General features: G+C 40.4%; 1 protein-coding gene across 2 annotated transcripts in view; it reads right to left on the bottom strand.

Moving 5' to 3' along the window:
* Nucleotides 1-9,392: 9,392 nt before the first annotated feature.
* Nucleotides 9,393-14,731, bottom strand: part of b3gntl1 (UDP-GlcNAc:betaGal beta-1,3-N-acetylglucosaminyltransferase-like 1) — a 22,202-nt gene continuing 16,863 nt past the window's right edge. The window contains exons 9-12 of one of the 2 annotated variants that reach the window (XM_059335512.1): nt 12,825-12,960; nt 12,677-12,745; nt 11,494-11,568; nt 9,393-10,126 (exon numbers count right to left, since the gene is read on the bottom strand). In XM_059335512.1, the coding sequence (XP_059191495.1) occupies nt 10,046-10,126; nt 11,494-11,568; nt 12,677-12,745; nt 12,825-12,960 (361 nt within the window). In that variant the 3' untranslated portion in view covers nt 9,393-10,045. The remainder of the gene's footprint in view (nt 10,127-11,493; nt 11,569-12,676; nt 12,746-12,824; nt 12,961-14,731) is intronic. The other variant, XM_059335504.1, reaches the window with a different exon arrangement.

Raw genomic sequence — 14,731 nt, 5'->3', positions numbered from 1 at the left:
AGAAGGTGGAGAAGGTGGCGGAAAAACATTTCTGACCAGAAGTCTGTAGGAGAGAAAGAAGCAGCGAGCTGCAGCAGCTCGGACACCAACACACACCAACACACACCAACACACACTGCTTCAAACACTAAAACACTCCTAACACTCTCTGCTGCACGTCACCGGGGCGCGTGCCAGCTGCTGACTGCGCTGAGTGACACGCGAGCGCTCCCTCCAAACCACTCCCACACACACACACACACACACACACACACACACACACTCACACACACACACACACACACACACACACTCCCCTCAGAGATGTGTGTAAAGAAAGAAAACCTCTCCAGCTCTCTTTCAGCAGAAAGTGAATCAATCTTTGACACAAATGAAACTCTGGAGTTCACAAAGCAGCGAAGCATCATTATATTATATAAATTATATGATATAATGACCCGATTGGTACTCGAAAAAGATGCCACTATCAATGAACTGAGTTTATTATAGCGTCTCCAAACAAAGATATACTTCCTACTAACACAAATAAAGTTATATTTCCATCTTGTACATCACATTTCTGCGGTCAAAAAACTGTCTCTCTACAATCAGTCATACATATTAAATATGATATTAACTCATGACATCAGCACCATAATGAGCTCTTCTCCACCCGGTGGTGGGAGGCGCAAACAAACAAACAAACAAACAAACAAACAAACAAAGGGCTCTTACACATCACTTCTTCCAACCCTGCCGTCTCCCTTAAAGTCCTGGCTTGAAACTAAATGCCAGTTTTTGTTTGATGATAAGAAGTAAAACCGGAGATAATGTCAAACATATTTAGCATAAAAATATAGAACTACATATTATCCTAATTTGATCTCTTATATGTTATATTTGTAACCTGAGTTCACATTTGCAACATTAACACTTCTTAATTATGTTTTGAAAGTTAAGAAAACAACAACATTTTAGATATCCGATTTAATGTTTTGTGTTTCTTTTGGGTTCAAAATGTTGATCCAGTAAATTTAAGTAAAAAAAGAATAGTTATCAGGACATATAGGTGAGGTCATGCTGGAAAAAAATGATACCAACATTTCATGGTAAACATTAGTAAAGTGACAAAATGGAAAATAATATAATAAAAAACTGACTGAACCGCCCAAGTCTCCGTCATTAGACCTAATAATAATAATAACTGAGTCAGAGCTCGTGACAGGCTATGATAACGTAAACAATAAGGAGGGAAAATGAAAGAAATGGTCTCATAAATGTGTAAATGCACAAAGCTAGGTGTTTTAAGATGCCAGAGAGAAACTACCAACAGTGAGTGAGTGTGTTCATAAACACATGGATCATATTATCGCAGAGAAAATGAAAGCAGCTGCAGGTCTGGAACAGCAGAAACACACCAGAACCTGCAGGAACACTGGAAATAGATTTTATTGTGAAGGTATTTAAAAAAGAAATGCCACTTCACCTCACTTGGATTTAAGGAATATTTATCTTTCGCAGCCTATTTTAATATTTCTCTATATCGTCCTTGTGCTGTTTTCCGTGGAAAAATAAAGGCCGTGACGTCACCAGAAGTTACACATGTGCTCTACAGTCTGTTTGGTTCCCGTGAGAAAACAGACGAACAGCAACATGTTACTGACTCGTCACATTCCGCCACACAGCCAGAGTATGTCACGCATCCCGACAAATACCGAAACACACACACACACACACACACACACACACACACACACACACTCTTCCATTATAGCTCTGCAGTGGGAATGTGCAATAGACTGCTGCTTTAAGTGGACCAGGACACATGAACCCTCTGAGACTATTTTTTTTCCCATTTTTGAACACTTTTGATTTTGCCCTTCATGCACCACATAATAAAATGTTTACTATACTCATATTTGGTATCCATTTTTTCTTCACCTATATGATCTGACAATTATATTCTCACTTTAACCGACTTTATCAACATATTGAGCCCAAAAATCATGAAATCCAAGTTGAAAAATTATACTTCAATTTATTTACTACAATAAAAACCACAAATGTGCTCAAAACGGTTCTGGAACTTGAAAATGTAAACATAAGATTAAGATGCCCAGATAATGTGATTGGAACCATTTTCGCCGGCATGTATGACAAGAGAACACATGTGTGCATGTTCCACCCCCCACGCCCACGCCGGTGTATGACCCTGGAAAAAAACATCCAAGAAAGCCGGTCACAGTAGCCGGTCACATTAGCCGTTCATTAGCCGGTTGCAGTAACCGGTCACATTAGCCGTTCATTAGCCGGTTGCAGTAACCGGTCACATTAGCCGTTCATTAGCCGGTTGCAGTAGCCGGTCACATTAGCCGGTTGCAGTAGCTGGTCACATTAGCCGGTTGCAGTAGCTGGTCACATTAGCCGGTTGCAGTAACCGGTCACATTAGCCGTTCATTAGCCGGTTGCAGTAACCGGTCACATTAGCCGTTCATTAGCCGGTTGCAGTAGCCGGTCACATTAGCCGGTTGCAGTAGCTGGTCACATTAGCCGGTTGCAGTAGCCAGTTGCAGTAGTCGGTCACATTAGCCGAGTGCAGTAGCCGGTCACATTAGCCGGTTGCAGTCGCTGGTCACATTAGCCGGTTGCAGTCACTGGTCACATTAGCCGGTTGCAGTAACCAGTCACATTAGCCGTTCATTAGCCGGTTGCAGTAGCCGGTCACATTAGCCGGTTGCAGTAGCTGGTCACATTAGCCGGTTGCAGTAACCAGTCACATTAGCCGTTCATTAGCCGGCTGCAGTCGCTGGTCACATTAGCCGGTTGCAGTAACCGGTCACATTAGCCGTTCATTAGCCGGTTGCAGTAACCGGTCACATTAGCCGTTCATTAGCCGGTTGCAGTAGCCGGTCACATTAGCCGGTTGCAGTCGCTGGTCACATTAGCCGGTTGCAGTAACCGGTCACATTAGCCGTTCATTAGCCGGTTGCAGTAGCCGGTCACATTAGCCGGTTGCAGTAGCTGGTCACATTAGCCGGTTGCAGTAGCCAGTTGCAGTAGTCAGTCACATTAGCCGGTTGCAGTAGCCGGTCACATTAGCCGGTTGCAGTCGCTGGTCACATTAGCCGGTTGCAGTCACTGGTCACATTAGCCGGTTGCAGTAACCAGTCACATTAGCCGTTCATTAGCCGGTTGCAGTAGCCGGTCACATTAGCCGGTTGCAGTAGCTGGTTGCAGTAGCCGGTTGCAGTAGCCGGTCACATTAGCCGGTTGCAGTCGCTGGTCACATTAGCCGGTTGCAGTAGCCGGTTGCAGTAGCCGGTCACATTAGCCGGTTGCAGTCGCTGGTCACATTAGCCGGTTGCAGTAACCGGTCACATTAGCTGTTCATTAGCCGGTTGCAGTAGCTGGTTGCAGTAGCCGGTTGCAGTAGTCGGTCACATTAGCCGGTTGCAGTCGCTGGTCACATTAGCCGGTTGCAGTAGCCGGTCACATTAGCCGGTTGCAGTCGCTGGTCACATTAGCCGGTTGCAGTAGCCGGTCACATTAGCCGGTTGCAGTCGCTGGTCACATTAGCCGGTTGCAGTAGCCGGTTGCAGTAGCCGGTCACATTAGCCGGTTGCAGTCGCTGGTCACATTAGCCGGTTGCAGTAACCGGTCACATTAGCTGTTCATTAGCCGGTTGCAGTAGCAGGTTGCAGTAGCCGGTCACATTAGCCGGTTGCAGTCGCTGGTCACATTAGCCGGTTGCAGTAACCGGTCACATTAGCCGTTCATTAGCCGGTCACATTAGTCATTCATTAGCCGGTCACATTAGCCGGTCAGTAGCGACGGCACAAAGTTTCAATCTGAGGTCAAACAGAAAGGGGGCCATTAACCGGGCGATATTAACTGAAACGACGCATATCGCCACCTAGCGTTGAGGAGGAGGACACGTTTCCGTCAGTTATTCGATTTTCACAGTTGCATGTAAACTGGGACGAGGACAGAAGTCCGATTAGACGCCCAAAATTGATTTTTAAGCATAGCTCGATTAAACTGTGCATGTGAACGTGTCGACTGTCCCACCAGAAGGTTTCCTCACTTCCCAGATTTGAGAAACAAACATTTTCACCATAAACCCTGGTGGAGCTGAAGACCTGCAGGCTGCAGAGAGTCTGATCCTGTCACCACCACAGAGGAAGTCTGAGCTGCTGATGTGCTGTTTGACCTCCTGTGCTCCTTCACCATGTGGAGTATTTACAGACAGCAGAGCCTCTGACCTGCTCCTCCTCCTCCTCCCCGCCATCACCTCCTCTCAGCAGGAGCAGCTCCGTCTGTCCACACTGCTTCCTCTCACATTCCTCTATCTCTGATTACAATCTCCATGACCTTTGTTTCCTCATTACTCGCCCACAGCACGCTCCTCTCTCTTTTTAAAAGTCTTTATTTACCTTCTGGGGCCAGCGGAGCAGCTCCTGGGGACGTGTTGCAGGTTGAGTGCCTTGCTCATGGGCAGCTCCTCACTCCTTCAACTCAAAACTCACAGCGCTGAAGAATTCATAATATCCCTCAAAGAGAGCCGTAGCTACAGGAGCAGAGAAACTGAGAAAAATGGTTGACAGTTTTCTTTTCCATTTGAACTAGTTTGATTGTCTCTTTTTACAGTTTAATAAAATCAACAATTAATCAATTTACAATTTCAAGTCATCTAAATAACAATCTGAATTATAAAGATGTTGGTTCATCAAATGGATAAAAATAAGTTCAAGGAGCAGGTTGTAGGATATTTTGCAATCTCGTGGTGACGATATCGACCTGTGAATAACTTCCCCTCCCTGTCCTACGCACTGCTGCTTCAAGCAAGCTAAAGCTAAAGCTAACTAGCTGGTTTTTATTTGTTAGCGTTCTCCTGTTTAAGCTGTCAGTAGTTGTTTCTCCCTGTGACATTCTTTGCAGGTCTCAGTCGTGAAGCCAATGCAGAAGTGTCTTAAACCTGCATTACTTTAATGGCCTGCAGGGGGCGACTCCAATGGTTGAAAAAAAAAAAAGTCATATTGTATAGAGGTCAATGAGGAAATGACACTACTTCTTACCTGATTTATTACCTCGGTGAGTGCTATTATAATGACTTCATGGTCTCAATCACTGATTGAGTCTTTATTCTATTCAGTAACTTATTGTATTGTAACTTATGGTCCAATTTAGACGTAAAACAGACAATAAAGCAGTTTATGCTTTAGGGTGTAGCTACATTGTGATTGACAACTGTGTTTTTGTCTTTAAACTTTGACCCTTTCACAGTGTGTTTTCAGCTGATTGAAGTTAATTGCAACATTTTGGTCGCTTAAAAAGGTGTTCAGCATTAGGTTGGACTCAAAGACTCTCTAAAGAGTCATTTTGAATTCAGAATGCACCTTGCTAACCAAAATAGACCAAAACGCCAATCTCAAGGCTTCAGAATGGCAGTCCACTGAAAACATGTCCAGTCTTTTATACGGGTAGTGATATATGGTTTCAACAGAAATTATACTTTTCTGTAGCATAATCATTTTAATATAGTAAAACAGATGCAAGATTCTGGTCTTAACTTATTTTTTGCAGAATATGAAGTTAATGCACTTTATCTTTGTAGGGAAGCATAGAACAGACACACACACACACACACACACACACACACACACACACACCTCTCACTTCTATAAAAAGTGAGATGTTGAAACAAAGGAATGTGGTTCCAGGTGAATAAAGCCTTCAGAGTCTGACCTCTGCCAGCTCTCTTCACCCAAACACACCCGACTCTTATCTTCCTCTTATCACCATGCAGCTGTATAAGTGTGTGTGTGTGTGTGTGTGTGTGTGTGTGTGTGTGTGTGTGTGTGTGGTGCAGCATTTTGTCTACACATGCAGGTTTATTTGATCAGCGAGGTCAGGCCGGCTCCAGGGTCAGGGTCATTCATTGTGTGTGTGTGTTATCAGGTCTGATGGAGTGTAAACAGAGAGTAAAGCTCTGTTTACTCTCTTTCTGAGTCTCGTTCATAGATTCTCCATTAGAGCTGGCTGTGATCATCCACCAAGTGCTTCATCATGAAGCAGAGTGGCTAACGGAGACAGGAAGTATGTAGACACAGCGTGGCTTTACTTAAACAAACCCTTTTGGTTCATTACTTTATAAAATATATGGCGTCCATTAATCCAAAGCACCTTGTAGCTCCACGGCTGCAGACACTTGGAATACCAGCGTCCACATAGAACCGTCAAGCTGCTCAAATATTTAGCAACTAGCACGGAGCAGCGCTGATAAATCCACTGAGTGTTCAATAAAGACAGCAGGGCACTGAGCTAAATGCTAACGCTGCATGCTAACATGCTCTGAATAGCAATGTTAAGATGTTGATGATTGGAAGGAAGGTATAATGTTTATTATGTTCACCATCTCATTTTAATGCGTTAGCATGCTAACATTTGCTAATAAGTAAAGGGGCGGAAAAAAAATCCCGGTTTTGCAAGGCAATATTATCGATTCATGGCCGCCAAGTATCCATATGCAGCGTTCCAGCTGGCCGTCAGTATTTTCGCCATTTTGGGCTCACTTATATATATAATATACTGGTGATACTGGTATCACATGAAACTAGAGGATCTGAGGAATCTAAAGGCACCAGGCTATAGGGTCAGGATGGTGTTGGAAGTTGTCTTAATAACGCTGTAAAGTGAAGCATTTTTATGCTTCATTCAAAAAAATTGAGTGCAGTGAAGCTTAAAGTTGAGGAAAGTTTGATAAGTTCAATATGACTGAATACTGAATACAATAATCCTGTTGGTCAGTCAGTTGGACTCTCATTGTGGAGAAATAAAAACACTGAAGTGAGATGAATAGACTGAGAATTTTCTCTTATTTGGCAAGACAAGTCTTGGTTGAATTAATTTTTTTGGAAACAAAATGCAGTTACACAGTTAAATCACAATATGTTTTCTACCATTACTCACCATATCACAAAATGCTTAAAATCACAATAATATGGTATTGTGACTCAAGTATCGGGATAAATAAATAAATTAATAAATCGTATCTCTGGTGATTCACACCTCGACTAATTAGCACAAAGTGGAAATCTTCAGGCTGATAAATGAACCAACGCAGTAGAACCAGAAACTGCAGTTCCTCCAGCGGCCACTAGGGGGCGACTCCCAAAGTGAGTCAAACGAAACAAAACAAAAAAAAGGAACAAATTAATACAGATGTGTCCAAAACGTTTAGTTGATTAATTGATTGACTGCTTAACAGAACATGAATCAAGATCATTTTTTATCATTTAATTGATTTTCAAGCAAAAATGCAGTTTAGTCTCAAGCTTTATTTTTGGCTTTTCTTAGTTGTATGTGACAGCAAACTGAACACACAAGCTGTTTGAATGTGTCTTCTTGGGTTTTAGGAAAATGTCCTACTATCTACCTTTTATAGAAAAAACAATGAATCAATGATTAGATTAATCACAATAAAAAAGAATCATTAGTTGCAGCGCTACTGTAAAAACACCTGAAGACACAATGTGGTTTGAAGTGTTTGTGTGCAGACAGAGAGGGGAGAGGCTGGAGGAGGAGGCTGAGTGCTGAGTGGATGTGATATTTTTCTCACTGTACTGTACTGTACTGCAGTAGTTCTCAACCTTATTGAGTCGCGACCCCAAAGTTAACATGCATGTTGTCCGCGACCCCCGCTCACTGAACACAATCTCACACGCACAGTTCAGATCACCCAAAAAAGAAACAAAATGACCACAAAAAGGAAACAAAATGACCAAAAAAGATAAATTGACCACAAAATGATCAAAAAAGACAAAAAAAATGACCAGAAAAGACACAAAATGACCAAAAAACAGACACAAAATGACCAAAAAAGACACAAAATGACCAAAAGAAGACACAAAATGACCCAAAAAAGACACAAAATGACCAAAAAAGACACAAAATGACCAAAAAAACACAAATTGACCACAAAATGACCAAAAAAGACAAAAAAATGACCAGAAAAGACACAAAATGACCCAAAAAAGACACAAAATGACCAAAAAAGACACAAAATGACCAAAAAAACACAAATTGACCACAAAATGACCAAAAAAGACAAAAAAATGACCAGAAAAGACACAAAATGACCCAAAAAAGACACAAAATGACCAAAAAAGACACAAAATGACCAAAAGAAGACACAAAATGACTAAAAAAGACACAAAATGACCAAAAAAGACACAAAATGACCAAAAAAGACACAAAATGACCAAAAAAATAAACAAAATGACCAAAAAAGACACAAAATGACAAAAAAAAAAGACATTAAGTGACCAAAAAGACTAAAACACATGAACACTTTAACACAGTGGAGACAGAGCTGATTTCCAAAATGATTTGGCGACCCCCAGAAATCATCTCGCGATCAATTGGGGTCCCGACCCCCAGGTTGAGAATAGCTGCTGTCCTGTACTGTCCTGTGGCCAGAGGCCTGGTTCCACCTCAGACCTCAGACTGAATCAGGCACAAACAGACTTCAATTCATTGCGTTTGATAAATTGCAGGACTAAGTGCTTCTACAACAGTGATTCTGTGCATTCACCCCACTGTATGTTCAGTTTACGATAACAAACAATGGTAGTGAAAATAAAAGTCCCATTTACCAGCAGCGCTGCCTCCCGACTGGCTGCTGTGGGCAGATTTACAGTAAGTCCACCAGGAAACACTGTGGGTGAGTTGTGTGGGGAAAGGTCTATTTACCTTCGGGCAGAAAAACTCCACACTCTGTGAGGTAAAATAAACGTTTGCTGCGTGTTTATGTATCAGATCTGTTCTCCCTTAAAGAGGTTATTGTTCTTTAGATTTCATAAGAGGCTGAGGGAAAGAGAAACAAACATGTGACGGTCCATGTTTGTGCGTTTGCAGCAGCTGTGTGCGTGGATCTGATTCTGCACGGTTGCATCACAGAAAGCTGTTGAGAAATCCGTGTAATTCCGCTCATAAAACATCCCTCCCTTTATAAGCTGAACCTTCTGGAGGACGCCCTCAGCCAGATCACTCTCTTTAAATCAGACCAAGCTCCAGCACACAGGTTGGTAAAAAACAGTTTCAGTTCACAGGATTAATAACCTGCGTCACAGTTTATTACACCAGTGATCAACCTGCTGACATGATCAATAACAGTCCTCCTCCTAACGCCTCCTTCTGTTAAATGAAAGGACCAAATCAACCCTCCATTCATCTCTTCCAACTTGAGGTCAGATTATTAATACTTCTACAGTTTCAATATGAACACACATATAATCCTTTCAAAGGAATACAGCAACATTTTGGGAAATCCACACATTACTTTTCTTGCCTGTAATTAGACGAGAAGAAGATCAATACCACTCTCACTTCTGTCAGTTATATACATATATATATATATATATATATATATACGGAGGTTAGCCACATTCTGTCTACCAGCACGTCTAAATCTGATTAATTACAAAGTTTCATCTAGTTTGTTTTTGATAAATCAATAACTCGGATTAACTGTTCTCAACCAAGAAACATTGTGAAACATTTAGGGGTTATGTGAACCTGCAGTTTATTATTGCAACATTTGAAACTTTGGCAACATGTAATTTGAACACCTGACACTGTAACATTATTTATATGACAGAAAACAAGGAAAAGCATAATAGGTCCTCTTTAGGAGTCTCTCGTAGGCAGAGTTAGTTCCTTTAGGACAGCCAGGTTAGCTGTTAACCTTTCCTTCCAGAGTATTAGCTCAGCTAAGCTAAGTGTATCCTGGCTGTAGCTGCAGATATCAGAGAGGTTTCAGTTTCTCATCTAACAACAATAAGGACCTCGGAGCTGTGAAACAGGCTGGGACGTCCTGATCCTGATCAGCAACACTCTCAACACTCCTTCTCTCTCTCTTTTAATACTAAAATACATGAGAGCGTTCTCTTTCTGTCCTGGTGTTGTCAGTGACTCTGTCCCAGTGTTCTCCTGTTATCACCTTATTCTCCTTAACTTCCTGTTCTTTCCTCTCCAGTGGTTAAAGCTCCTCTGGTCTCGTCACTTGTCAGTTGAAATGGTAGTAATCTGTTCCTTCCTTCAGCTGCAGAGAGTCCAGGTTCTCCTCCAGAACGCCTCCCGTCATGTCCTGCACATCAAACAACATGAGAGGAACAACAGCAATGGGACAAATAATCCACATAAAGACATTCTGCATTATGAGAGGAGTTATTGTCTGCCCTTAAACTGCTTCAAGTCAAGTCTACTTTATTTATCAATGCTGCCATTGTTTAGTTTTAGTCTCTTTTTTACCTTTGTCAATTCTGTATTTTATTGCACTTTTTGCACTTTTATGTGAAGCACTTTGGTGCGGCTCAGCCGTCTGTAAATGCGCTATATAAATACATTTGACTTGACTTGACTTGCCATATGTACAGAAGTGAAATTGTGTTTCCCTCTTATCCCCGGTGCAAAACAGCAACAAACATGAAATATAAAATATAAGTAAAAGATATAAAATATAAATGTAAAAACATAGATACAAGCAAGAAGACATTGATGAAAAGACGGTGGCAAATCTGGGAGACGTAAATAGTATAAATATGATGGTATGAACAGATTAATGGTATAAATATGGCGAATAGTATCAGTATGGCAATATGGCACAGTATAAACAGAATGTATCAGTATAAGTATAAATATAAATATGGCAGTATAAAGAGAATTTAGAGTGTAAACAGAGAGTTTTTTAGAGTTCTGTAGAAGAGTTAAGTCTATCTAGTGAACTAAAGGATAAATGTTCTCCAGCACTGAGTTCAGTTTAGCTGCAGAACATTAGCAAAGTTCAATGAATTGTGTATTTTGTGATTATAGTTATTTGACATCTGGTTATAAAAACTAGTGTGATTGAGTCCAGGTGTGTGTGTGTGTGTGTGTGTGTGTTAGAAAAGGAAAGGCAGACTGATGGAGTCCAGGTCTCCTGTCCTCTGTGATTACGGCTCTAAACTCCCATAATTGAGCGATTATCATCCCGTAGGTGGGGTCACTCTAGACGTGACGTCTGAATCTGGCGAGGTGATAAATAGACAATTAGTGATCTGGCTGCCAGAACAGAAGGACGTGTGTGTGTGTGTGTGTTATGTGTATTAATAAAAATATTGAATAAAAAGAGAATATCATTATCTTAGCTCCAGAAGCAATAACTATAAATATTACCACAATGTTCAGATTGAAGCGAACGCTGGTTAAAAACATCAGATGTTTGTTGAAGCGTCATGTGATCAAAGAGCAGCGTCTGTCTCTGCCCATTTCCTGCCTGCCTCCCTGTGTGTATGTGTGTGTGTGTGTGTGTGTGTGTGTGTGTGTGTGTGTGTGTGTGTGTGTGTGTGTGTGTGTGTGTGTGTGTGTGTGTCCTGTGCCGGGCACACGCCCTCCATCATTATGTCGTTAACCAGATTAGAGACCTGAGGGACCACAAACAGCAAACACTCAACACACAAACAGGTTTCTGCTCACCAGTTTAACACAGATGATGAACGGGGACGCAGCGTCCCTGTAGTGCAGGACGGGGACCGTTGGCTTGGGTCTCTGCTGAAACGGTATCAGGAGAAACATATTAGTCATATATGAATAGAATAGAATATATGAGCTACACTTCCTCAGCAAATGTAAAAAATATGAACTAATTAGAGAAACATATTTCCAAGAATTTGAATCTGTCAAAAAAGGTTTTTTAAAATGATTGTATCAATTATATATTGATTGTAAATATTGTTCAATGATTGTAAACATTTCTTTTATTGTTATTAGTTGTTCTTTTCTTTTAAAATGAATAATAGAATTATAATAATTTATTGTTTATTGTCTTATCTTGTTATCTTTTTTTCTGATGCTTGCTTTGGCAATATATACATTGTTACGTCATGCCAATAAAGCCAATTGAATTGAATTATGAATAGAATAGAATAGATTATAATAGAATATTTAATGTCATTATACCATAAGTACAGGAGCATCTCAATAAATTAGAATATGATGGAAAAGCCCATTTCCAGTAGTTCAAGTCAAACAGCCCAACCAGGTATTGAGTCATATAGATGACATACTTTTCAGAGGCCAACATTTACATAGTAAACATATTTTTTAAAATTGGTCTTTTGTAATATTAATTTTTTTTGAGACACTGAATTTTAGGTCTTCATTAAATTATTAAATGTAAGCCATAATCATTATAATTAGAAGAAATTAAATGAATGAAGACATGGAATGTTTCATTCTGAGTGTAATGGATCTATATAATGTGTTATTTCCACTTTTTGAATTTAATTACTGACATAAATAAAGTATGATATTCTAATTTTTTGAGATGCACCTGTACAACGAAATTCATATGTGCAACTACTAAAAACAATGCAGTACACACAACCACAACACAATCTCTTCCACAATAAAATACATACAGCATACTAAAACTAAAACTAAACTCAGGCTGTAGGCAGCGTGTTGATGATGTCATCGAGGGGGGCAGGGGGGGCAATGATTGTTTCAGCAGTTGTTATTATTATTCTTATTACTGCTGGAGGGATTCACGGTCAGCCTCTGTGCAGTTTGCAGACCATGCTGTGGTGCAGTTAGCTATGATGCTACATATAAAGCTAACTCACTGGAAGGAAGCAGTCAGTAAATCTAGCATCCTCACCTGTGACTCCTCATACGTGTAGAAGCCTTTCTGGATCTTGTTGTCATCGACGTCACAGAAAGCCTTCACCTGTTCAACACATCACACCTGTGGTGAAAGTTTAAAGAGCTTCATGTCTCATATCTGACTCCAGCTGGAGGCAGCATACCTTCTTCTGATTGGTCGGGCTCAGGCTCCGGTACAGCTTCCGGCCCTGTTTTCCGGCGTTCCATATGGTGAAGCTCTCCCATTGGCTGAGGACTCGCTCCTGCAGGAAGTCCACCCGCAGCTTCCAAATGGTTTCCCTGGAAACAGAGGAGAGGAGCTGAAGATGAGGGATGAAGAGAGAAGTAGGGAGCGCACAAGCTTAACATCTGAAACTTGAAACTGTCTGAACTGATCACAATCGGTTTTAAAGGAGAAATAAATCTTTTCCCTTGGTCGGTGTGATGCTCCGTATGAGTCTCTACTGAGGCTCCTCACTGTTATTGTGATGGCTGCATTTGTATTTAATTGTTTATGATAACTGTGTTTAAATGTTGTAACTTTCTTGGCCAGGTCTCTCTTCAAAAAGAGATTTTTTAAATCTCAATGAGGCTTTTCCCTGATTAAATAAAGGATATATATATATATATGTAGAATTAAAAATGCTGCCTGTTGGCCAAAGTCAAGTTTGTTCAAATTTAGTGTCAAAACAATATTTCATTTTGTCCTTTTTTGAGGTAATTTGGATGTAAACTATGGGGCTATGTAAAGGGCTGCAGACTTAAAAAACAAGAAAAAAGAAAGAAATAGTTTTCCATTATGAGAAATATTCATATTCCTTCTTGCAGAGAGGTGTCGTTTAAATATATTTTTCCCAAATGTTGTTTTAGCAGTGAGTATGTTCACACAAAACACGAAAACTAGACAGCGAAAAAAAGTGAGGAAGCATTAATAAAGACATTATTACGTTGTGATGGATACTTATGAGGATTCAGATCCAGTCCTTCTTCTTCTATTCTTACCTTTCACAATAAAAGCCCTAGACTGTGTAATTGTTTACCAGAGGGAATTCAAATTCAATTCCCAGTAATTGGAAGAAAAGAATGAGCTGGCGAAAATCTATTCTTTATATTCTTTCAAGTGTTTCAACCGTCACAAATGTGTATTTCTGCACATGTAAAATATTTACCGGGGGAGTATCACATATTTTTCATGTCATTTATTCTTCACACCCTGGTGTTAAAGGCCTATATTACTATATTCTCTAAGTTTTGGCTATCATTCTCTCAGAAATTTAATTGAAGTAAATGTGTGTGTGGGAGTATGAGGCTGTTTAAAAGCTGTCTGATGAGTCAGGAACATGAGCGGTGAAACCCTGTTAAACTTATTTGGAAGATGAAAAATGATTACACAAACTGTACATTATAAACATTCATTGGTTTACAAAGCAACATTTAACTTTGACTGCCTCCAAATAAAATGTATTATTATTATTATTATTATTATAAAGTTTTCCTGTCAAAAAGTTATTATGGTCAACATTTTAGATGTATTCGTGTTCAGTTTGTCCTTGAAATGAAGTGCTTCAGATCATTTAGCTAAAGTTATCACAGCTGAAAGAAATGGAAGATAAAATGAAAAACATATTAAAGTAATACATCTAATAATATAATCTCCCCTTTGAATTAATTTTCCAAAATCTTTCACTGCAGTCAATAAAAACTGAATTCTGATAAACAGCAGACGGATATCTCAAGTGAAAGGAAAAATTGCAACTGTTTTAAATTATCCTGTTTTCCTGCCTGCACTTTAATTGATCACACAGCTGTGCACACACACACACACACACACACACACACACACACACACACACACACACAGACACACACACACGCACAGACACGCACACAGACACAGACACACAGACACACACACGCATACAGACACACACACACACACACACACACAGACACACACACAGACACACACACACAGACACACACACAGACACACACGCACAGACACAGACACACAGACACACACACACGCATACAGACACACACACACACACACAGACACACACACACAGAC

Source organism: Centropristis striata, chromosome 1, assembly GCF_030273125.1.
Source record: "Centropristis striata isolate RG_2023a ecotype Rhode Island chromosome 1, C.striata_1.0, whole genome shotgun sequence".
Classification (NCBI taxonomy): domain Eukaryota; kingdom Metazoa; phylum Chordata; class Actinopteri; order Perciformes; family Serranidae; genus Centropristis; species Centropristis striata.
The sequence above is the reverse complement of the archived record's forward strand: the minus strand, read 5'-3'. Positions and strand labels throughout refer to the sequence as shown.